A 22,522-nucleotide genomic window follows, 5' to 3' on the forward strand; every position below is an offset into this window, starting at 1 on the left:
TATTGGCTAGTATCTTGTTGAGAATGTTTGCATCAGTGTTCATCAGGAATATTGGTCTATAATTCTCCTTTTTGGTGGGGTCTTTGTCTGCTTTTGGAATTAACGTGATGCTGGCCTCATAGAACGAATTTGGAAGTACTCCCATCTCTTTCTATCTTTCTGAACAGCTTTTGTAGAATATATATTGTTTCTTCTTTAAAAATTTCATAGAATTCCCCTGGGAAGCCATCTGGTCCCCGAGTTTTGTGTCTTGGGAGGTTTTTGATGACTACATCAGTTTCCTCCCTGGTGATTGGCCTGTTCAGGTTTTCTATTTCTTCTGGTTCCAGTTTTGGTAGTTTGGGTTTTCCTGAAATGTGTCCGTTTCTTCTAGATTGCCTAATTGATTGGCATATTGCTGGTCATAATATGTTTTTAACATCGTTTGTATTTACTTGGTGTTGGTGTGATCTCTCCTTTTTCATTTGTGATTTTATGAATTAGGGTCCTTTCTCTTTTCTTTTTAATAAGGCTGGCTAATGGTGTATCTACCTTATTAATTTTTTCAAAGAACCAACTCCTGGTTTTCTTGATCTGTTCCACAGTTCTTCTGGTCGCTCTATCATTGAGTTCTGCTCAAATCTTTCTTAAGTCCCTTCTTCTTCTTGGTGTAGGTTTTATTTGCTGTTCTTTCTCCTGTTCCTTTAGGTGCAAGGCTAGCTTTGTATTTGAGTTTTTTCCAGTTTTTTGAGTGATGCTTCTATTGAGATGTATTTTCCTCTCAGGACTGGTTTTGCTGTATCCCAAAGATTTTGAACAGTTGTATCTTCATTCTCATTAGTTTCCATGAATCTTTTTAATTCTTCTCTAATATCTGGTTGACCCATTCATCTTTTGCAGGATGCTCTTTAAGTCTACGTTTTTGAGGTTCTTCCAAATTTTTTCCTGTGATTGAGTTCTAGTTTCAAAGCATTATTGGCAGAAAATATGCAAGGGACAATCCCAGTGTTTGGGTATTGGTTGAGACATGATCTGTGACCCAGGATGTGGTCTATTCTGGAAAAAGTTCCATGTGCATTTGAGAACAATGTGTATTCAGTTTTGTTTGGATGGAAAGTTCTGTAAATATCTGTGAAATCCATCTGGTCGAGTGTATCATTTAAAGCTCTTGTTTTTTGGAGATTTTGTGCTTAGAATATCTGTCATTTACAGAAAGCGCCATGTTGAGGTCTCCCAGTCTTAGTGTATTCTTATCTAAGTATGTCTTAAAATTGGTTATTAATTGTGATATACTTCGCAGGTCCCACATTAGGTGCATTAATATTGATGATTGTTAGGTCCTCTTTTTGGATAGATCCTTTAAATATGATATAGTGTTCCTCTTCATTTCTTATCATAGTCTTTGAGATAAAGTTTAATTTTTCTGATATGAGGGTGGCTACCCCTGCTCACTTTTGCGGACCATTTGAATGATAAATGGTTCTCCAAACTTTCATTTTCAGGGCGTAGGTGTCCTTGGGTCTAAAATGAGTGTCTTGTATATAGCAAATAGATGGGTCTTGCTTTTTTATTCAGTCTGAAACCATTTACCTTTTGATGGGATCATTTAGCCCATTCATGTTCAGAGTTACTATTGAAAGATATGAGTTTTGTGTCATGATACCTATTCAGTCCCTGTTTTTGTGGATTATTTCCTTGGGCTTCCTCTTTCTTTTACAGTGTCCCCCTTAATATTTCTTGCAGGGCTGGTTTGGTGGTCACACATTCTTTCAGTTCCTGCCTATCTTGGAAGCTCTTTATCTCTCCTTCTAATCTGAATGAGAGCCTTGCTGGATAGAGTATTCTTGGCTGCATGTTCTTCTCATTTTGAATATATCCTGCCACCCCTTTCTGGTCTGCCAGGTCTCTGTGGAGAGGTCTGCTGTTAACCTAATACTTCTCCGCATATAGTTTTGGGATCTCTTGTCTCTTGCTGCTTTCAGGATTTTCTCTTTATCTTTGGAATTTGCAAGTTTCACTCTTAAATGTCAGGGTGTTGTATGGTTTTTATTGATTTTAGGGGGGATCTCTCTATTTCCTGGATCTGAACACCTGTTTCCCTTCCCAAGTTAGGGAAATTCTCAGCTATGTTTTGTTCAAATACACTTTCTGGTCCTCTCTCCCTTTCGACGCCCTCTAGAACCCCAGTTAAACGTAGAGTTTTCCTTCTGAGGCTGTAATTTATTTCCCTTAACCTTTCCTCGTGATCTTTTAATTGTTTTTCTCTTTTTTTTCCCCAGCTTCCTTCCTTGCCATCAACTTGTCTTCTATGTCACTCACTCGTTCTCTTACCTCATTAACACTTGTCTTAGGACCTCCAGGTTGGATTGCATCTCATTTTATTGTTTTTGAATTTTGGCCTGATTAGATCTAAATTCTGCAGTCATGAAGTCTTTTGAATTCTTTATGCTTTTTTCTAGATCCACCAGTAGCTTTATAATTGTGCTTCTGAATTGTTTTTCTCTCCTCGAATTGTAATCCAAATTCTGTAACTCTATGGTAGAGAGCATGGTTTCTGATTCTTTCTTTTGTGGGGAGTTCTTCTTTCTAGTCATTTTCCTCAGTGCAGAGTGGCTAAAAATAAGTAGTACTGGAAAAATGAAGAAAAAAAAAGAGAAAAAGGGGAAAAAAACAAAGAACGAAGAACAAGAACAATAACAACAATAAAAAAAAGGAGGGATATCCTGTGATTCTATATACTGTATGTCCCTCGACTTCCCCTGGAGCTTTCCAGTGCTGCTTGGTCAAGAACTTGCTTGTTCCTTGTCCTTCTAGCTGGTCTTCTGGGGAAGGGGCCTGCTGTTCTGATTCTCAGGTGTGTGCACCTGGGGGAGCTGCCATGCCCTGTGCCAGGTGCAGGGCTCAGTGGGAGATGCTTATCCTGTGAGGCCCCTGTTCCCAGATGGCCCTGCCCCATCCCAGGCACAGGGTGACATCAGGAGGAACAACCCCACTGGAGGCGGCCAGCTCTCCAGTCCTGCAGTCAGCTTTTGCAGTAACTACCTCAGTCTCCCAGTCTGCAGTGGCCTGGATACTCCGGGGGTGGGGGATGCTGATTTGCACAGCTCGGGGCCAACCAGCTGCAGGAGAATCCTCGCTGTCCTGTACCCTCCCTGCCTCTGCCTGTCCCAAGGAGATCACAGGATTGTGTTCTGTGTCCCCCAGTGCCTGGGCTCTGGGGCCTGTGCTGCTGCTATCATGCTCCCAGGGCCATGGAGCCCCCTCTGTGTGGAGCCCCAGCCTGAGCCGTTGCCTGAGCTGCTCCTGAGGTTTTGCCAGGTGCACGCTCCAGCCCTTTACCACGCGCGGCCTGCTGTCTGTGGAGTGCTCTCCCCCTGGGCATACCTCCTCTGTTAGTGACCCCGGGAACCTGGGGCATTCCACTGCCCTTCCTGGGGTGTTTCCCGAGTTCCCTAAGAGCATCTTTCCATCCAGAAAGATTGGTAAAGTTCCTGCTGCTCCAGGACTGGGCTTTCCTGTCCTGGAGGCACTCACCACCTGGCCTTAGCCTGGCTCCTCAAGGGGCCCCTCCCCCACTGGATTTTATTTATTTATTTATTTATTTATTTATTTATTTATTTATTTATTTATTCCTTCTTCCTACTTTGTTAGAAGCGCGAAATCTTCTCACTGTAGCATTCCAGCTGTTCTCTCTTTAAATCTCAGGCCGAATTCATAGGTTTTCAGGATGATTTGAAAGTTATCTAGGTAAGTTGGTGGGGACAGGTGACTTGGGGTCCCTACTCTTCTGCCATCTTGCCCCGCCCATTTTACATAAGAATTTCATCAAAGGGAATAGGAACAACTTTCTGAAGCCATTGTGTGTACCCTAAACCCTCTGACAACCTGCTTTTCTACATCTCTGCCTTTTTTGACTTGCTTTTCTACATCTCTGCCTTTTTTGACTTGGTTTTTTAGTTTGTAGACCCACATTTCCAAAACAACAAGGCAAGGATTTTGTAATTAAGACTTGGGCTTGTAGAAATTAAATTCAACTGGCTTAAAATCTGCCAAATCATGAATAGAAATGTTATTTGGTACTTTGTAGAAAATAATCCAAAAGTGAAAGTTCTGTGCCACTGGAAACCAATTCTTTCATTTAATATGTATAACTGGAAGTTGAAAGATGGTATAAGAAATAGCTAATTAATCTTAAATCTATAAAACAATGGGATCCCTGGGTGGCGCAGCGGTTTGGCGCCTGCCTTTGACCCAGGGCACGATCCTGGAGACCCGGGATCGAATTCCACATCGGGCTCCCGGTGCATGGAGCCTGCTTCTCCCTCTGCCTATGTCTCTTCCTCTCTCTCTCTCTCTCTCTGTGACTATCATAAAATAAATAAATAAATAAATAAATAAATAAATAAATAAATCTATAAAACAAGAACTTGGAAATGCAAGTATTTATAAAGTAGCAAAGTAGCTTCACAGAAATAATGCTTTTCAGAAAATAACGAATAGGGACAACCCCGGTGGCTCAGCAGTTTAGCGCCGACTTCAGCCCAGGGCCTGATCCTGGAGACCCGGGATCAAGTCCCATGACAGGCTCCCTGCGTGGAGACTGCTTCTCCCTCTGCCTGTGCCTCTGCCTCTCTCTCTCTCTTTGTCTGTGTCTGTCACGAATAAATAAATTTTAAAAATTTTAAAAAGAAATAACAATTATAGTGAAATACTATAATTAATTGCAAGTCTGATAACTTGCATTTTATTGACTAGAATGAAGATGAACAACACTTTAAAAGGTGTCTAGTTTGATATTTAAATTTAAAGGGAACTAAATGCAAAATGCAAGCATAATTATCCTTAGTTTCTTTTCTTTTTTAAATTTTATTTATTCATGACACAGAGAGAGAGAGAGAGAAAGAGAGACAGAGACACAGGCAGAGGGAGAAGCAGGCTCCATGCAGGGAGCCTGACGTGGGACTCAATTCCGGGACTCCAGGATCAGTCCCTGGGCTGAAAGCGGCACTAAACCACTGGGCCACCAGGGCTGCCCTATCCTTAGTTTCTACTAAAAAAAAAAAAAAATCCTAACCTGCAAAGTGCAAAAATGGATCATTTTGTGTTTTTTAATTTTTTCCCTATTTTTGCTATTTTTGGCTTCCTGCTGTTTAAGTTATATTACAAAATGAATGTGTTATAAAAAATAGTAATAGGTATCTATAGTTCCTTATCAAGTTTTTAAGAATGATTGAAATGGGGCAGCCCGAGTGGCTCAGTGGTTTAGCACCCCCTTCGTGCCAGGGTGTGATCCCGGAGACCGGGGATCGAGTCCCAGGTCCGACTCCCTGCATGGAGCCTGCTTCTCCCTCTGCCTGTGTCTCTGCCTGTCTCTCTCTCTCTCTCTCTCTCTCTCTCTCTGTGTGTGTGTGTCTCTCATAAATAAATAAATAAATAAATAACCTTTAAGAAAAAAGAATGATTGAAATGTGAACCTATAATCCCTTTTATTCTGTTATCAGTTTCATATGGAAGGAACCAAGTTTCATTTGAGACTTCATTGGTACCTATTGTGTGGAGACATAAAAGTCCCTATGAATAGTTGCAGACAACTACAATAATAGTAAAGAACAACTATTTTTGAGTACCTAATCCTTCATTGTCATTTTGCAAACATAATCTGTAATCCTCACAATAATGCTACAAAATAATATTGTTATTTTGCAGATGAGGAAACTGAAGCTCTTGAGGTTACATAGCCAACCGAAGGACCAGCATCGAGAAACACTGGAATTGGAATTTTTACTCAAATTATATGATCCTTTTTGCTTTACTACCACTATTTTAGAGGAAAGAGCAACAACAACAAAACTGACCTCTCTCTCTGAGAGTCTTAGAAACTGTTGAAAAGCCAGTTGGAACACTTAAGGAGAAGAAAGAAAGGAAAGAAAGAAAAATAACACTAAGTGTAGCAAAACATTAAAGAAATAATATATCTATATAAGTCTATAATAATATATCTATATAAATCAATATTTTAATTAATATTTATTTAATATTATATCTATATAAATCTATAATAATATATCTATATAAATATTTTATTTTAATTCTTTCATAAAGCTTAAAATAGTTTCAATATGTGTGCTTTTTCTTACAGTGCATTATTTCACTTTTTTATAGAAATTTTCTTAGATTTCACCTTTTGATGTTTGAGGAAGGCAGTACTTCGTCAGTTTTTAATTTTCTTTTTGACTCATACAGTTAACTTGGAATTAGTTGCTAAATACAGGCATCACACAAGTGGCTCGGGTTAACTATAATTCCTGCCATGTATATTAAAGGAATCATCAGAAAGTTGTAATTAAAATCACAGAGTCAAAATTTTAAGATGGTCAAATTGTAAACTTTGGGCTTTTGTACATAAAGGTATGCAGTACCTTTTCATTTATTAAAACAATGAATTCTGAGAGTCAGTATGGCATGGTATAAATGAAAGACTAGCATAGTTATTTTTAGATCATCTTGAAAATAGATGGAGAAAATCACTGAATCAGATATATTCACAACTAGAGGAACTATCATTTTCCCATCAAGTCTACAGAGTTAAGTTAGTTTTGTTTCCTCTTGACCAGAATATAAATGAAGGTTGAATAGGAACTTAGAGATGAATTGAAAAACAATAGTTGCAATGCTTTAGGGAAGAAGAGCTATATACACAGACAATTCATAAAAATGAGTCCTAAGGAGAGACGTCAGTAAAAAAAAAATCTAATTTGAGTTTTCCTATCAAATATAGAGCTTATATAGTAGGCCAACTAGGGGATTTACATTTTGAGTAGTTGAAGCAAAAGTGGAGGTAGGTAAATGAGCTGAAGAAATCTTCAGAATTCAAGTTATAGAACTGCAAGTCATATATGTTCACAGACAAAAATAAGTGATGTGGGATATATTTATCTTTTATATTTAATCTAATGTCCAGAAAAAAATTAACTTGGCATAAAACAGACTTCTACATTCTTTTGTGTTAATCTTCTGTATACACTTGATTAATATAGCTTTGTACAATTTCCTGACTAATTACTTCACTATTAGTATTTCTATAATTTTAGTAATAGAGCAGGCTAATCTTCATTTCCTAATCTCTAAATTTGCATTTTGGTAAATTTCACTAATGAAAAGAGTTTGAAATAAAAAGTTAAAGTAGGAAGAAGTGGATAGGAAGACAAATTTGGGAAGATTGGAATGAGAAAGTTGAAAGATATGAAAACATTCAGAAAAAAATGAACTGTTGACAGAGTGAAAGTTGATGTGAGTTTGTAGATATTCCAGTTTTAATAGTATCATCCAGAGTTATTTAGTGTAGAAAAGATATTCTTCTAAGTGATGTTATTTGATCTCTCAGTAATAAATGCAGTCAGTAGAGCAATTGTTGATTTGTAAAACAGTATTCAGCCAAATCCATCTATCAGTGAAAGATGGAGAGATTAAAGAGAAAGGATAATGAGTATCTGTTTATAGACAATTTTTATCATGAAAATCCAAACTCGAGACATAAATACTTAACAGTTCACTATTCATCAGAAAAGATAAAAAAATTACATATAAAATTAAACACTCTGTTCACTAATCCAATATACCTAGAAAAACTTTTAGAAGTAGCCATTGATACAATATACTTTGCTTAAATTTTGACTTAGTATGATCTCATACCATAGCATTATAATTTACTAGTATATACACTTCAGATGTAAACATATTTTTAGCATAACTAATGCTCCACAAATTGCCCAGAAGAATAACAACTGAAAAGTGGTTTTTGCTTATTCCTATGATTGGCTCTATATATTTGTGATGAAATTCCCTAAATCTGGAATCCCTGGGTGGCTCAGCAGTTTGGCACCTGCCTTTGGCCCAGGGCGGGATCCTAGGCTCCCGGGATCGAGTCCCGCATTGGGCTCCCGGCATGGAGCCTGCTTCTCCCTCTGCCTCTCTCTCTCTCTCTCTCTCTCTCTCTCTCTCATAAATAAATAAATCTTAAAAAAAGAAATTCCCTAAATCTGTCTAAAGCTGTCTTAGGTACACTATTTGTGTAAATAATACATCTTTATTTCCAATCTTGGTTATTAGTCAGAAACTTCCTTGTGTAATATCAACTTTTACTCAAAAAAAATAGCAACACCTATTGTGAATGACTGGTAAAAAGCATTGCTTACAGAAATGACAATTTATTATGTACTAAAGGAGTTAGAAGAATAACAACGTATGAAACATAAGCCAGTAGAAGGAAGGAAATAAAAATTAGAGCAGAAATAAATGATATGGAAATTTAAAAAAAACAATAGAACAAATCAGTTAAACCAAGAGCTAGTTCTTTGAAAAAAAAATTGATAACCTCTAACCACACTTATCAAAAAGAAAAGAGAAATGACCAAAACAAATAAAATCACAAATGAGAGAGGTGGAATAATAACCAACACCACAGAAATACAATTATAAAGAGTATTATGGGAGACAGAACATAAAGACTCCTAACTCTGGGAAATGAACTAGGGGTGGTGGAAGGGGAGGAGGGCAGGGGGTGGGGATGAATGGGTGACGGGCACTGAGGGGGGCACTTGACAGGATGAGCACTGGGTGTTATTCTGTATGTTGGTAAATTGAACACCAATAAAAATTAATTTATTAAAAAAAGAACACCTTATTCAAAACTTAAAGAGTATTATGAAATATTATATGCCAACAATTGTAGAACCTTGAATAAATGGATAAATTCCTAGAAACATATAAACTACCAAAACCAAAATAAGAAGAAATAGAAAACTTGAATAGACTGATAGCAAAGATATTAAATCAGTAATCAGTAAACAAAATTCCAGAGTTGGATGGCTTCATGGGTACTTCTACCAAACATTTAAAGAAGAGTTAATACCTATTCTCACACTATTTCAAAAAATAGAAAAGGAAGGAAAACTTCCAAATTCACTGTATGAGTTCAGCATTACTCTGATAACAAAACCAGATAAAGACCCCACTAAAAAGGCTAATATTGCTGATTAACATTGATGCAAAAATTCTCAATTTTTAATGAAGAAGTGACAATTTGTAAAATTGAACTTGTATAAACACCCAAAGTTGATACCTCAGAACCACACTATTAATTATAATAATTAATAATCTTAATCTATTTTAATCATAATCCTTCATTTTACCATCATGGAAAATTGTATGAATCAACACCATTTAAAAGGAATTTTCATTCTTGTTTCTTTAGTCACTTGTATTTTAAATTAACACACATGCTCAAAATTGAATAAAATAAATGATATAAATTCATATATATATATTCTATATATATATTCTATATATATATAGAATGATAATGGGTGTGTAAAGGGTGGGTAATAGATTCTAAGGTAATTTTTTGTTGACAGGTATGTTAAACACTTGTGTTAGTAATACTAGAAGTATAGTATAGCCAAGAGACCATTACAAGGATACAAACCATATATATTAAATAAATTGCTTTATTCTGACTCTTCCATTTAGATCCAGTAATAGCAAAATATTACCTTTTCCTTGTTAGCCAGGTTAGAGAATCATTAGGCTACTTTAATTTGAGTTGCAATCACTGATTCTATGCTATAAATTATAGGTACATAAATATAACTTGAATGATGCCAATTAAAATTAAAATTTTTATTCAAGCGATTTTTCCTTTGTTCAATATCCCTTTAAAAGGTACCACTACAATTGAAAAGTATGATCTCAGAACCAACAGCTGGCTACATATTGGCACCATGAGTGGCCATAGGCTTCAGTTTGGAGTTGCAGTTATTGATAATAAGCTCTATGTCGTGGGAGGAAGAGATGGTTTAAAAACTTTGAATACTGTGGAATGTTTTAATCCAGTTGGCAAAATCTGGACTGTGATGCCTCCCATGTCAACACATAGGCATGGCTTAGGTAAGAGCTTACTGTTGTATAGTTTCTAAAGAATGTGTCATTAGTAGAGCTTTTAAATAATTAAATACAGTTGCATATTATTGGGATTTTACTTTAATTCCATAATGGTAAACTTACAGTATAATATTAGTTTCAGGTGTACAATCCAGTGATTCAACAATTCCAAACATCACCCAGTGCTCACCTTGAATGCACATTATTGGGATTTAGCCAAACCCTTAGTCAGAATGTCTCCAAAATGCTGAGAAGGTTAAGCAAATGGTAAAAGCTTGTGAAACTTTTTTCTTGTTTCAGATATCATATATGCTAATCTTGCATCCCTTCAAATGTATTTTAAAGGGTATCAATTTAGGAAGGATAAAAGTTTTATGAGGAGTACACCATTGAGGAACATAAAACTACAATAGGGAGTTTTCTTCTAAACTAAATTTGGCGGGGGAAGCATTTGATAATGGAGAGACATTGTATTTCTAATTTGATGAACTGTGTCCCTTCCCATAAGAGGCAAATATGTATTTCAGCAAAAGCCTTGGGATACAGGTCCAAGGCAGGAATATTAAGAAAAAACTACTTTAATTGAGAGCAACTTATACTTGAGCCAGAGATTCCCAAGAAGTTTAAGAAAGATGAAGTGGAGATTTCTCAAACAGTTGGGAACTTTGATTCTCCTGAATATTTGTCAAGGTACATTTTTCTTCATACAAGCCTCCACAAATTTTCAATATCATAGAGTTTGTTGTAAAAGCATAATTTCCTTATTTTTTTTAAGAACTGACTTAGACACACACACACACACACAGAGAGAACTGACTTACACAGCTAAAAAGTGGCAGATTCAGGACTGGTATTGTTTTTTCCAAAAAAATATTTAAAAACTGTCTCTGTCAAATGATAAACTATATAATTATTCAGCTCAGTTGTGTCAATGTGATTCCTAGACAATGTTTAGAAAAAGAATCTCACAGAGAAATTACAGCAAGTTTTCAAAATCTAATTGATATTACCAAGAAAGTAGAAGTGAAGAATTTATACCACTGTGATGCTGATTGAGATGGTGGAAAAGACGAGTTATGTGAATTCCCAGAGAATCAGTTAGATAGGGGCTACTCATAGTATGTAATGGAACAAATTTCTAATTAAACCTCAAAAAAGTCCCTGTTTATTTTGTTATCTCCTGGGAATATTTTTATTACTATAAAAAAAGCAGGGATTGGAAAGGCCTACCACAGTCTGCAATTCTATGAATTATCTAAAAGTCAGTATAGATGTCTCATCTATCCCTTATATTTAAAAAACTGATGTCAAAATGATCCCCCCAAAAATTAGTTTTCATTTTCTATTACATCCCCAGAAATGGTGTGTTCCATTACTTCCTTTAACTTCAGCATTACAACAATGATACCCTCCCATGATACAGGCTATTTCTGAAAATATCTTAGGGTTAAGAGACCATGTTTAGTTTCATATCAAGATTAGTAAATTATAATGTATATACAAAATAATTTAAGAAACAAAACAATTTTTAAGCAGCCAGTAGCTTGGAAAATGAAAAAAAAAACATTATGTGTGATATATCTAGGTGAGATCTCATGCTATTTTCAATCTTTTAGGTGTAGCCACACTTGAAGGACCAATGTATGCTGTAGGTGGTCATGATGGATGGAGTTATCTAAATACTGTAGAAAGATGGGACCCTGAGGGACATCAGTGGAATTATGTGGCCAGTATGTCAACTCCCAGAAGCACAGTTGGCGTTGTTGCATTAAATAATAAGTGAGTAAACCCAAACATGAATGCTCTTTACTCTGAGGTCATGTGGTACAACACTTCAGTGATATGATCCATTAATCAATAAGCATTCTCAATGACCAGGACATTCTAGTAATCAGTAACAAAAGGCCTTTGTTGGAACTTTCTCTTCAGTATATAGAAAATGCTCGTCTAAATTGAATATTTAATTAAATATTCTGTATTGTCTTGCTACTCAAGCATAGTCCTCGGATGAGCAGCATCAGTATTACCTCAGAGCTATTTATAAATGCTGAATTTTAGCCTCAAACTAGACTTCATGAATCAGAATTGGCATTTTAAAAATATCAAGTGACTTGTGAGCATATTAAATCTAAGAAGTGCTTTTATAGGCAAAAAAGTTCCAATTTTACCCTTGAGAAGTTACCATTTTTTGCATCATGACTTATTAAAATTTTGGTTAGTCTTATATTAAGGCAAGTCTTTTTATTATTTTTTAAAGAGTTAATTTATTTATTCATGAGAGACATAGAGAGAGATAGAGGCAGAAACACAGGCAGTGGGAGAAGCAGGCTCCATTCCATGCAAGGAGCCTGAAGTGGGATTCGATCTCAGGTCTCCAGGATCACGCCCCTGGCTGGAGGTGGCGCTAAACTGCTGAGCTACCCAGGCTACCCTTATTCTTTATCATTCACTATCCTGAGTGTTCAGAGTTCCCAACTTTATAATTACACCAAGGCCCATCTTTCTGAAACTTTTCCCTTCTTGAGCACTTGCCTATGAAAGCAAGGTAATATATTAAAATCCAATGACATTAAAGGTTGCTAAGATCGTGAATTGCTACTTATTCAAGGTAATTATGCCATTTCTGAAAAGGTACCTTTGGAAACAATGACCAGCATATAAGAGGAACTTGAATGATGACAATTTCAGATACTGGGATGGATCAGTGGCAGGAGACAGCTTTGTGTGTCTACAAAGTCAATATCTCATCATGTAATTGGGCCCAGTAGAAATTTCAACACAGATGGTTTATAGTATCTTGTGCATGAAGTAGGAAATCTCTATACTTAAGAAGTTACCCACGCTTACAGTGTCTTAGAGCTTAAAATACTCCAAAATTTGATTATCTTTGGCCTGACCTCAATGTAAGGTTACTTAGGAACAATCTCCTACTTATTACAGAAAAGACTGAAATCATCAAATTTAACTAACTTAATTTTTTTAATGACTTGTTATTATTGACAACTGAGCATGAAGGACAGTTACAAACATATGGTTTAGTAAATGTTTATTTTCTTTATTGATGCAGGACTACATTTAGATTAAAAATATTGCTCATCATAAGAATTGGCATTCTAAAATTTATGGGAGAAATGTGATAGCTAATATATCTTCTTAGGGAAAAGTCCAGTTTGTTGATTCTTTTTCCCTTAGTTGTTTATTAAGTTAGTCTTCTTAATGACAAATGTTTTTGATACTAAGTAAACCAGTTCATAAAAATAAGAGAGATTCTAATGCTAAGCAGTTGAACCAAGCCAAAATTATAAGGTTGCTGGAGTTAGTCTTTGGAAACATTCTACCTACCCTTTTCCTACTTTAATTTCCAGATTTATGGAGGTATAATTTACAAATACTGCCAATGCTTTTGATAACTCCTTTCTTTTTCTGTATTCATTTCTCATGAGATGTTTTAATCTATTTTTGTCAAACTTTCACAAAAATTATGAAGCCTGGGTGGTTCATAGACCTTGAAAAGTGTCTTTAGGTAACTATCCATTCGCAAACTGAGACCATCCACTACAAAATACCAAAGGAGTCATAAACTTGAAGTGCTTTGTACAGTATTTTTTTTCACTTTTATTTTATGCACAAATTGAAATTGTCTTAAACACACACACACACATTTCTGTTCTTTTTTTCCTAGGCTATATGCTATTGGTGGTCGTGATGGAAGTTCCTGCCTCAGATCAATGGAATACTTTGACCCACACACTAACAAGTGGAGTTTATGTGCTTCAATGTCCAAAAGACGTGGAGGTGTGGGAGTTGCAGCATACAATGGATTCTTATATGTTGCTGGGGGTCATGATGCCCCTGTTTCTACCCATTGCTCCAGACTTTCTGGCTGTGTGGAACGGTAAAATGCTTCCACTTATGTATGTATGTATGTATTTGGTTATTTTTTTCAGAAATGAGAAAGACTTTTATGCGACTAGAAATTAGTCTTCCAGATAAGTGTTAATCCTCTCAGAGGTTTGTTTTTTTGTTTGTTTGTTTTGTTTGTTTGTTTGTTTTAAATTGCACACTTACCTCCAGGCTCAAAATATTTTGAAGAGGTTCTTCTGTTGTGTTTTAGGTTCATCATAAGAAATATATTCTAAATGTTCTTTTATTGGTTGATAATCACCCTAAAAAATAATGAGATAAAAGATTCTAGAATAAATAAATTTAATGCCAAATTATATCACTCAAACTATTCACCATCTTAAATCCATATGAGTTTACTATTTCAAAAATTATATTGGTCCCCAAAGGATGAAGAGTATACAGAAATAATTCCCCAGAAGAGATGATAATTATATTTTGAACAATAACTCTATTTTATTAAGCATTTAATTTTCCAAAGGCAACTTTTTTGAATGGAAGACACTCATTTAGATAAAGTGTGATAGATTTGTTCAATAACACAGTCATATGATTTGTAGCTATAACACTCACATTCCCTTCAAGATAGAGTGTGTGTGTGTGTGTGCACATAATAGATAAAAGATATTAACCTAAGGCCAAGTGACAAATTTATTATCAGTAACATTATAATTCAGAAGATGGAGATAAGTATGAGTTGATGTTCTTAAAAGAAATTAATGATGGAAGTAGAATTCATACTTTGTACCTACACAATATAATGAAGGGAATTCCAGGTCTAAAAAAATTCACAACCAAAACCATGGATAGAAAGAAGAATGATTTGTAGATGAAAGCATAGACTTCAGGTTGAAATGTGATTTGGGAGGACAATTCAAAACACAAATAAGTACCAGAAAATTTACTAGCCTGAGTGTCAAAGTGGAAGCTTTTGGATTTTAACTTGTAGTTAAGGAACAATTAAATTTGAGGGCAGCGGAATATCACAAAGAAAACAGATTAGGGGAAATTGATCTAACAGTGATACAAAGCATAGAATTTAGGGAGAACAGACTAAAGGGGGGAATATGGATATTACATATTCTTCTAAGAAACATATTACAGGGGATCCCTGTGTGGCACAGCGGTTTGGCGCCTGCCTTTGGCCCAGGGCGCGATCCTGGAGATCCGGGATCGAATCCCACATCGGGCTCCCGGTGCATGGAGCCTGCTTCTCCCTCTGCCTATGTCTGCCTCTCTCTCTCTCTCTCTCTCTCTCTCTCTCTCTCTCTCTGTGTGTGTGTGTGTGTGTGTGTGTGACTATCATAAATAAAAATTAGGAAAAAAAAGAAACATATTACAGGAAGGCAGGGCAAGATGGCGGAAGAGTAGGATCCCAAGTCACCTGTCCCCACCAACTTACCTAGATAACTTTCAAATCATCCTGAAAACCTACGAATTCAGCCAGAGATTTAAAGAGAGAACGTCTGGAATGACGGGAAAAAAAAAATGAAAAAGCATCCAAGGGGGAGGGCCCTCCGCCCCCCCCCCCCGGCGAGGAGCTGGGCTAAGGCCCCGCTGCGAGTGCCCCCAGGACAGGAAAGCCCCCACCCGGAGAAGCAGGACTTTACCAATCTTCCTGGACAGAAAGGCACTCTCAAGGAACTCGGACAGGATCACAGGAGGGGAAGTGGAGGCCACAAGTTCCCGTGGTCACTAACAGAGGACCTGCGCCCCGGGGGACAGCGTGCCACACACCATGGGCTGAGCTCCATAGGCACCGGAGCACAAGGCGCCAGGGGACACAGCCGAGGATCCTGTGCTCTCCCCGGGACAGGCGGAGGCCCGGAGGGCACAAGACAGTGAACGCTCCTGCAACCAGGTGGCCCCGTGATGTGCAGATCAGCGACCCCCAACCCCCGGACCATCCAGGCCCCTGCAGACTGAGAGACTATGGTAGTTACTGCTGGAGCTGCCTCTAGGGCTGAAGAGCTAGCCGCCGTCACTGTTGTTCCTCCTGGTGTCACCTTGTGCCTGGACTGAGTGGGCCGCCAGGGAGCAAGGGCCTCACAGGATAAACAGCTCCCACTGAACCCTGCACCTGGCAGGGGGTAGGGAAGCTCCCCCAGGTGGACACACCTGAGAATCAGCACAGCAGGCCCCTCCCCTAGAAGACCAGCTGGAAGGACAGGGGAAGAGCAAGTTCTTGACCAAGCAGCACGGGAAAGCTCCAGGGGAAGTCGAGAGACTTACAGTATATAGAATCAGAGGATACCCCTCCTTGGTTTTGTTTTGTTTTGTTTTGTTTGTTTCCCTCTCCTTTTTTTCTTCCTTTTTCCTTCCTTTTTCCAGTACAACTTGTTTTTAGCCACTCTGCACTGAGCAAAATGACTAGAAGGTTAAAAAAAAACACACAAAAAAAGATTCAAAAACAGTAATCTCTCCCACAGAATTACAGAATTTGGATTACAATTCAATGTCAGAAAGCCAATTCAGAAGCACAATTATAAAGCTACTGGTGGCTCTGGGGGAAAAAAAAAGCATAAAGGAATCAAGATCAATAGATGCAGAGAAAGCATTTGACAAAATACAGCATCCATTCCTGATCAAAACTCTTCAGAGTGTAGGGATAGAGGAAATGTTCCTCAGCCTCTTAAAAGCCATCTACGAAAAGCCCACAGCAAATATCATTCTCAGTGGGGAAACACTGGGAGCCTTTCCCCTAAGATCAGGAACATGACAGGGATGTCCACTCTCGCCACTGCTATTCAACATAATACTAAAAGTGCTCGCCTCAGTAATCAGGCAACAAGAAGAAATGAAAGGCATTCAAATTGGCAAAGAATAAGTCAAACTCTCCCTCTTTGCAGATGACATGATACTGTACATAGAAAACCCAAAAGACTCAACCCCGAGATGGCTAGAACTCATACAGCAATTTGGCAGGGTGGCAGGATACAAAATCAATGCCCAAAAATCAGTGGCATTTCTATACACTAACAATGAGACTGAAGAAAGAGAAATTAAGGAGTCCATCCCATTGACAATTTCACCCAAAAGCATAAGATACCTAGGAATAAACCTAACCAAAGAGGTAAAGGATCTATACCCTAAAAACTGTAGAACACTTCTGAAAGAAATTGAGGAGGACTCAAAGAGATGGAAAAATATTCCATGCTCATGGATTGGAAGAAATAATATTGTGAAAATGTCAATGCTACCCAGGGCAATTTACACATTTAATGCAATCCCCATCAAGATACCATGGAGTTTCTTCAGAGAGTTGGAACAAATCATCTTAAGATTTGTGTGGAATTAGAAAAGACACCTAACTCTGGGAAATGAATAAGGGGTAGTGGAAGGGGAGGTGGGCGGGGGGTTGAGGTGACTGGATGATGGGCACCGAGGGGGGCACTTGGCGGGATGAGCACTGGGTGTTATGCTATATGTTTGCAAATTGAACTCCAATAAAAAAATATAAAAAAGAAACGTATCACTGAATCAAATTGATAACACTAATACTCTGTTTCTTTATGGTAATAACTAGTCTGTCAATTTTTATTATAAAGGTTAATCTTATAAAGCCATATTATCATTTCAATTAATGAAGAAAAAATACAATATCCATTTTGATAAAAAAAATTTCAAAAAGGAGTTTTAGAGGGAATATGCTTCAACATAATAAATGTCATATATATGAAAAGCCAGCAGCCGACATCATGCTTAATGGGGAAAACTGAGTTTTTCCTCTAACAAGATGAGGATATCCACTCTCACCAATTTTATTCAACATATTATGAGAAATATAAGCCACACCAATTAGACAACAAAAAACAAATAAAAGGTATCCAAATCAGCAAGGAAGAAGGAAACTTTCACTATTTGCAGATGACATGATACTATATATATAAAAAATCCTAACGACGCCAGCAAAAAACTACTAGAAGTGATAATTTAGTAAAATCAATGTACAGAAATCTGTTGTATTTCTACATAGTAACAATGAGACAGCAGAAAGAGAAGAAAACAATTCCATTTACAACTTTACCAAAAACAATAAAATATCTAGAATGAAACTTAACCCAAAGTTCTGAAAGACTTGTTCTCTGAAAACACTATAACACTGATGAAAGAAATTGAAAATGACACCAATAATGTAAATACATACCATGCTGAAATATTGAAAGAAAAAAATTGTTATAATGTGTATACTACACATTTAACGCAATCCTTATCAAGATACCAACTACATTTTTCACAGAGCTAGAACAAACTGTCCAAAAATTCATATGGAACCAGAAAAGACCCCAAATAACCAAAGCAATCTTGAAAAAGACAAGCAAAGCTGGAAGCATCACGACTCCAGTCCTCAAGTTATATTACAGAGCTGTAGTGATTTTTTTAAAAAGTATGTTACTGGTAGAAAAATAGACTCATAGATCAATACAACCATATAGAAAACTCAGAAATGAACCCCCAACTCTAAGGTCAACTAATCTTTGACAAAGCAGGAAAGAATATCCAATGGAAATAAAAAATTCTAGAAATGAACACAGGCAGTAATTTCTCTGACATCAGCCTTAGCAAAATTTTGGTAGATAAATCTCCTGAAGCAAGGGAATCAAAAGCAAAAGTAAACAATTGGGACTACATCAAAATAAAAATCTTCTGCATAGCAAAGAAATGAATCAACAAAACTTCAAGGCAACCTACTGAAGAAAGGACATATTTGCAAACACCATATCCCACAAAAAGTTAGTATCTGGGACACCGGTGTTGCTTAGTGGTTGAGCGTATGCCTTTGGCTCAGATTGTGATCCTGGGGCCCTGGGATCAAGTCCCACATCGGGCTCCCTGCAGGGAGCCTGCTTCTCCCTCTGTCTATGCCTCTGCCTCTCTCCCTGTGTCTCTCATGAATAGATGAATAAAATCTTTTAAAAATATCTTTTAAAATGTTAGTATCCAAAATATATAAAGAACTCATACAACTCAACAGAAATAAAAAGCCCAAATAATCCAATTAAAAATTGGTAGAAGGCATGAACAGACAGTTCTCCAAAGAAAACATACAGATAAATAGACTGTTTTCAGAACAAAAACAAAAACATTTAGATGGCCAACAGATACAAGAAAAGATACTCAACATCACTCATTGTCTGGGAAATGCAAGTCAAAACTACAATGAGATATCATTTTACACCTATCTGAATGGCTAAAAGCAACAATGCAAGAAAGTCTTGAAGAGGATGGGAAGGAAAAGGAATCTCTTTGCACTGTCATTGGGAATACAAACTGGTGCCACTAGAGTGGAAGACAGTATGGAAGTTCCTCTAAAATTTAAAAATTCAATTACCTTATGATCCAGTAATTGCAGTACTGGGTATTTACTCAAAATGATACCAAAAAAATTGAAAGGAATAGATGTACATGCTTATTGTAATATTATTTACAGTAACCAAATTATTGAAGCAGTCTAAGTGTCCATCACCAGGTGAATAGATATATAATATGTAGTATATATGTGCACTACTATGTATTTACCCACAGGATACAAAATACTGATTTGAAGGGACACATACACCACAGTATTTATAGTAGCATTGCCAAATTATGGAAAAAGCTCAAGTGATCATTGTCAGATGATTGGATAAAGAAAATTTATAAATATATAATGGAATATTATGCAGCTATAAAGACGAATGATATCTTGCCATTTGCAACAAATTGGATGGAGTTAGAAAGTATTATGCTAAGCAAAATAAGTCAGAGAAAGACAAATACCATATGATTTCACTCACCTGTGGAATTTAAGAAATAAAACAAAGAAGCAAACAGAAAGAGAGAGAGAGACCCAAAATCAGACTCTTAACTATAGAGAACAAACTGATGATTACCAGAGGGTAGGTGGGTAGGGGAATGAGTGAATTAGGTGATGGGGACTAAAGAGTAAATTTTTCATGTTGGGCACTGAGTAATGTATAGAGTTGTTGAATCACTATATTTTATATCTGAAACTAATGTACCAGTGCATGTTAATTTTACTAGGATTAAAACAAAAAACTTACAAAATTTAATACTAAGTGACTAGATTCCTGATATTCAGTGTATATCTGAAATGCTTCTCCTGAGATTGGTTATTAAGTAATATGAACAAATTTTATTTTAACACTATGCAAAATATAAACATCTGCCTCAAATACTAATGTATTATAGCCAAATATATGTGATCCTAGGATTATCCACACCAGTTTTCCCCATAATTACCAATGTAATTATTGATCATCTTTTCATTATGCCAGGTTTTTTAGCCAAAATATACATAACATAAAATTTATCATATAACCACTTTCAAATGTGAAATTCAGTGGCATTAAGTACATTCACATTGCTGAGAAAACATTGCCATCATTCATCTTCAGATCTTTTGTCTCCTCAAACTGAAACTCTGTACTCATTAAAAAAAATCACATTCCTCACTCACTTCAGCCACTGACAAATACCATTTATTTTATTTTCCTATGAATCTGTCATTTCTAGGTACTTCGTAATTGTGGAATCATAAAGTAGTTACCCTTTTGTGACTGGTATATTTTACTTAGACCATAATTTTTCAAAGTTCATCCATGTTAATACCATCTGTCAGAATTTCCTTTCCTTTTAAAGCTGAACAATTAAAAAAAACAAAGCTGAACAATTTACATTATATGTACACATCATGTTTTATTATTCATTCATTCATCAGTGAACAATTGAGTTGCTCCTACCTTTTGGCTACTGTGAATATTGCTGCTATGAACATATGTGTACAAATATGTGGTTGAAACTGCTTTCAATTCTTTTAGCTAAATACTAAGCAGCGAAATGATTAAATGTTAATGGTATTTTTAATTTTTTGAAGAGCATCCATACTGTTTCCCATAACAACTGCAATATTTTTAATTCCAATCAACAAAGTGAAAGTGTTCCAATTTCTGCAAATCATCACCAATGCTTGTTTTTTTTTTGTTTGTTTGTTTGTTTTCTTTGGTTTTGTTTTTAATAGTTATCCCAATGTATTTTAAGTGGTATCTCTTTGTGGATGTAATATGAGTTTCCCTAATAATTAGTCAAGTAATGATATTGTATTTGTGTGTGCGTGTGTGTGTGTGTGCATATATATATATATATACACATATATATACATTATATATTATATGTAATATAATACATATAATACATTATATAATTCACACCAGAAGAGTATATAGTATATATATAATCTCAATCTCCCATTATATAATTATGATTATTTTTTATAATCTCCCAAATATGATTATATAATTATATAATCAATATATATAATAAATGACATATAATTCACACATACTTAGTCTTAACCAATAAAACTATATATATATTGTTTTATGTTTATGCTAGTACAACATCATTTTCATTTCTGTAACATTGTAGTAAGCATTATAATAAGTTTTGAAAACAGGAAGTGTCAGACCTCAAACCTTGTTCATCTTTTGTTCATCTTTTTCAAAATTATTTTGGCTATTCTGGGTCCCTGAGATTACATATGGATTTATAATGGATTTTTTATCACTGCAAAAAATGTTGTTGGTGTTTTGTTAGAGATTGCACGGAATCTGTAGATGAATTGGTAGATATTGCCATCCTAACAATATTGAGTCTTCTAATCCAGGAACATAAAGTATCTTTCTATTTATTGAAGTCTAGTTTCTTCATTCCACTGCAGATGCTTTTGATCTATTTTTCTTGCCTAATTGCTCTGACTTGAAGTTCTAGTACTATATTGTATAGAAGTAGTAAAATTGTCATCCTTAATATGTCCTTATCTTAAAGGAAAAATCTTCAGTTTTTCACCACTGAGTATGATGTTAGCCCTGTTTTTTTCCATATAAGGCCATTATTAGGTTAATGTAGTTTCTTTTTTCTATTCCTTATTTTGTTAGTATTTTCATCATAAAAATATGGTGCATTATGTCACATTTTTTTCTACATCAGTTGACATGCTCATGTGTTTTATTTTCTGCTTCATTCTGTCAGGGTTTCAATCGATCGGTTTTGATGAGATCCCCTTGTATTCCAGGAATAAATCCAACTTTACTATAGTCTTATCATTTTGATAATGCTGGTGAATTGTTTGCTAGTGTTATGTTGACATTTTTTGCATCAGTATTCATTAAGGATATTAGTCTGCAGTTTTCTTATTGTGTCTTTGGCTTTGATGTCAGTGTAATTTTTACCTTATAGAATAAGTTTAGAAGTATTTTTCAGTATTTTGAAGATAAGAGGGATTGGTGTTAACTAAATGTTAGGAAATAATTCACCAATAAAACCATGTGGCCCTCAGCTTTCCCTTGTTGGTTACTTTTGATTACTTTGTGAGAAGACTTGCTCTTCTTAAAATTACAGTTCTGTTCAGGTTTTCTGTTTCCTGATGGTTCAAGATGGGTAGGTTCGGTGTTTCTAATAATGTGTCCATTTAATCAAAGTTATGGAAATTGTTGATGTACAATTGTCTATAACACTCTCTTTATTTTTTTTGAATGTACCATTTTTATTTTTTTTATTTTTTTATAAATTAATTTTTATTGGTGTTCAATTTACCAACATACAGAATAACACCCAGTGCTCATCCCGTCAAGTGTCCCCCTCCGTGCCCGTCACCCATTCACCCCCACCCCCCGCCCTCCTCCCCTTCCACCACCCCTAG

The 22,522-nt window shown here is 36.0% G+C and overlaps 1 protein-coding gene across 1 annotated transcript in view; it reads left to right on the forward strand.

Moving 5' to 3' along the window:
- Positions 1-22,522, forward strand: part of KLHL4 (kelch like family member 4) — a 161,182-nt gene that overhangs the window by 109,158 nt on the left and 29,502 nt on the right. The window contains exons 7-9 of the mRNA XM_055337464.1: positions 9,700-9,924; positions 11,535-11,697; positions 13,601-13,813. Of these exons, the coding sequence (XP_055193439.1) occupies positions 9,700-9,924; positions 11,535-11,697; positions 13,601-13,813 (601 nt within the window). The remainder of the gene's footprint in view (positions 1-9,699; positions 9,925-11,534; positions 11,698-13,600; positions 13,814-22,522) is intronic.

Source organism: Nyctereutes procyonoides, unplaced genomic scaffold (assembly GCF_905146905.1).
Source record: "Nyctereutes procyonoides isolate TBG_1078 unplaced genomic scaffold, NYPRO_anot_genome, whole genome shotgun sequence".
NCBI classification, from domain to species: Eukaryota; Metazoa; Chordata; class Mammalia; order Carnivora; family Canidae; genus Nyctereutes; species Nyctereutes procyonoides.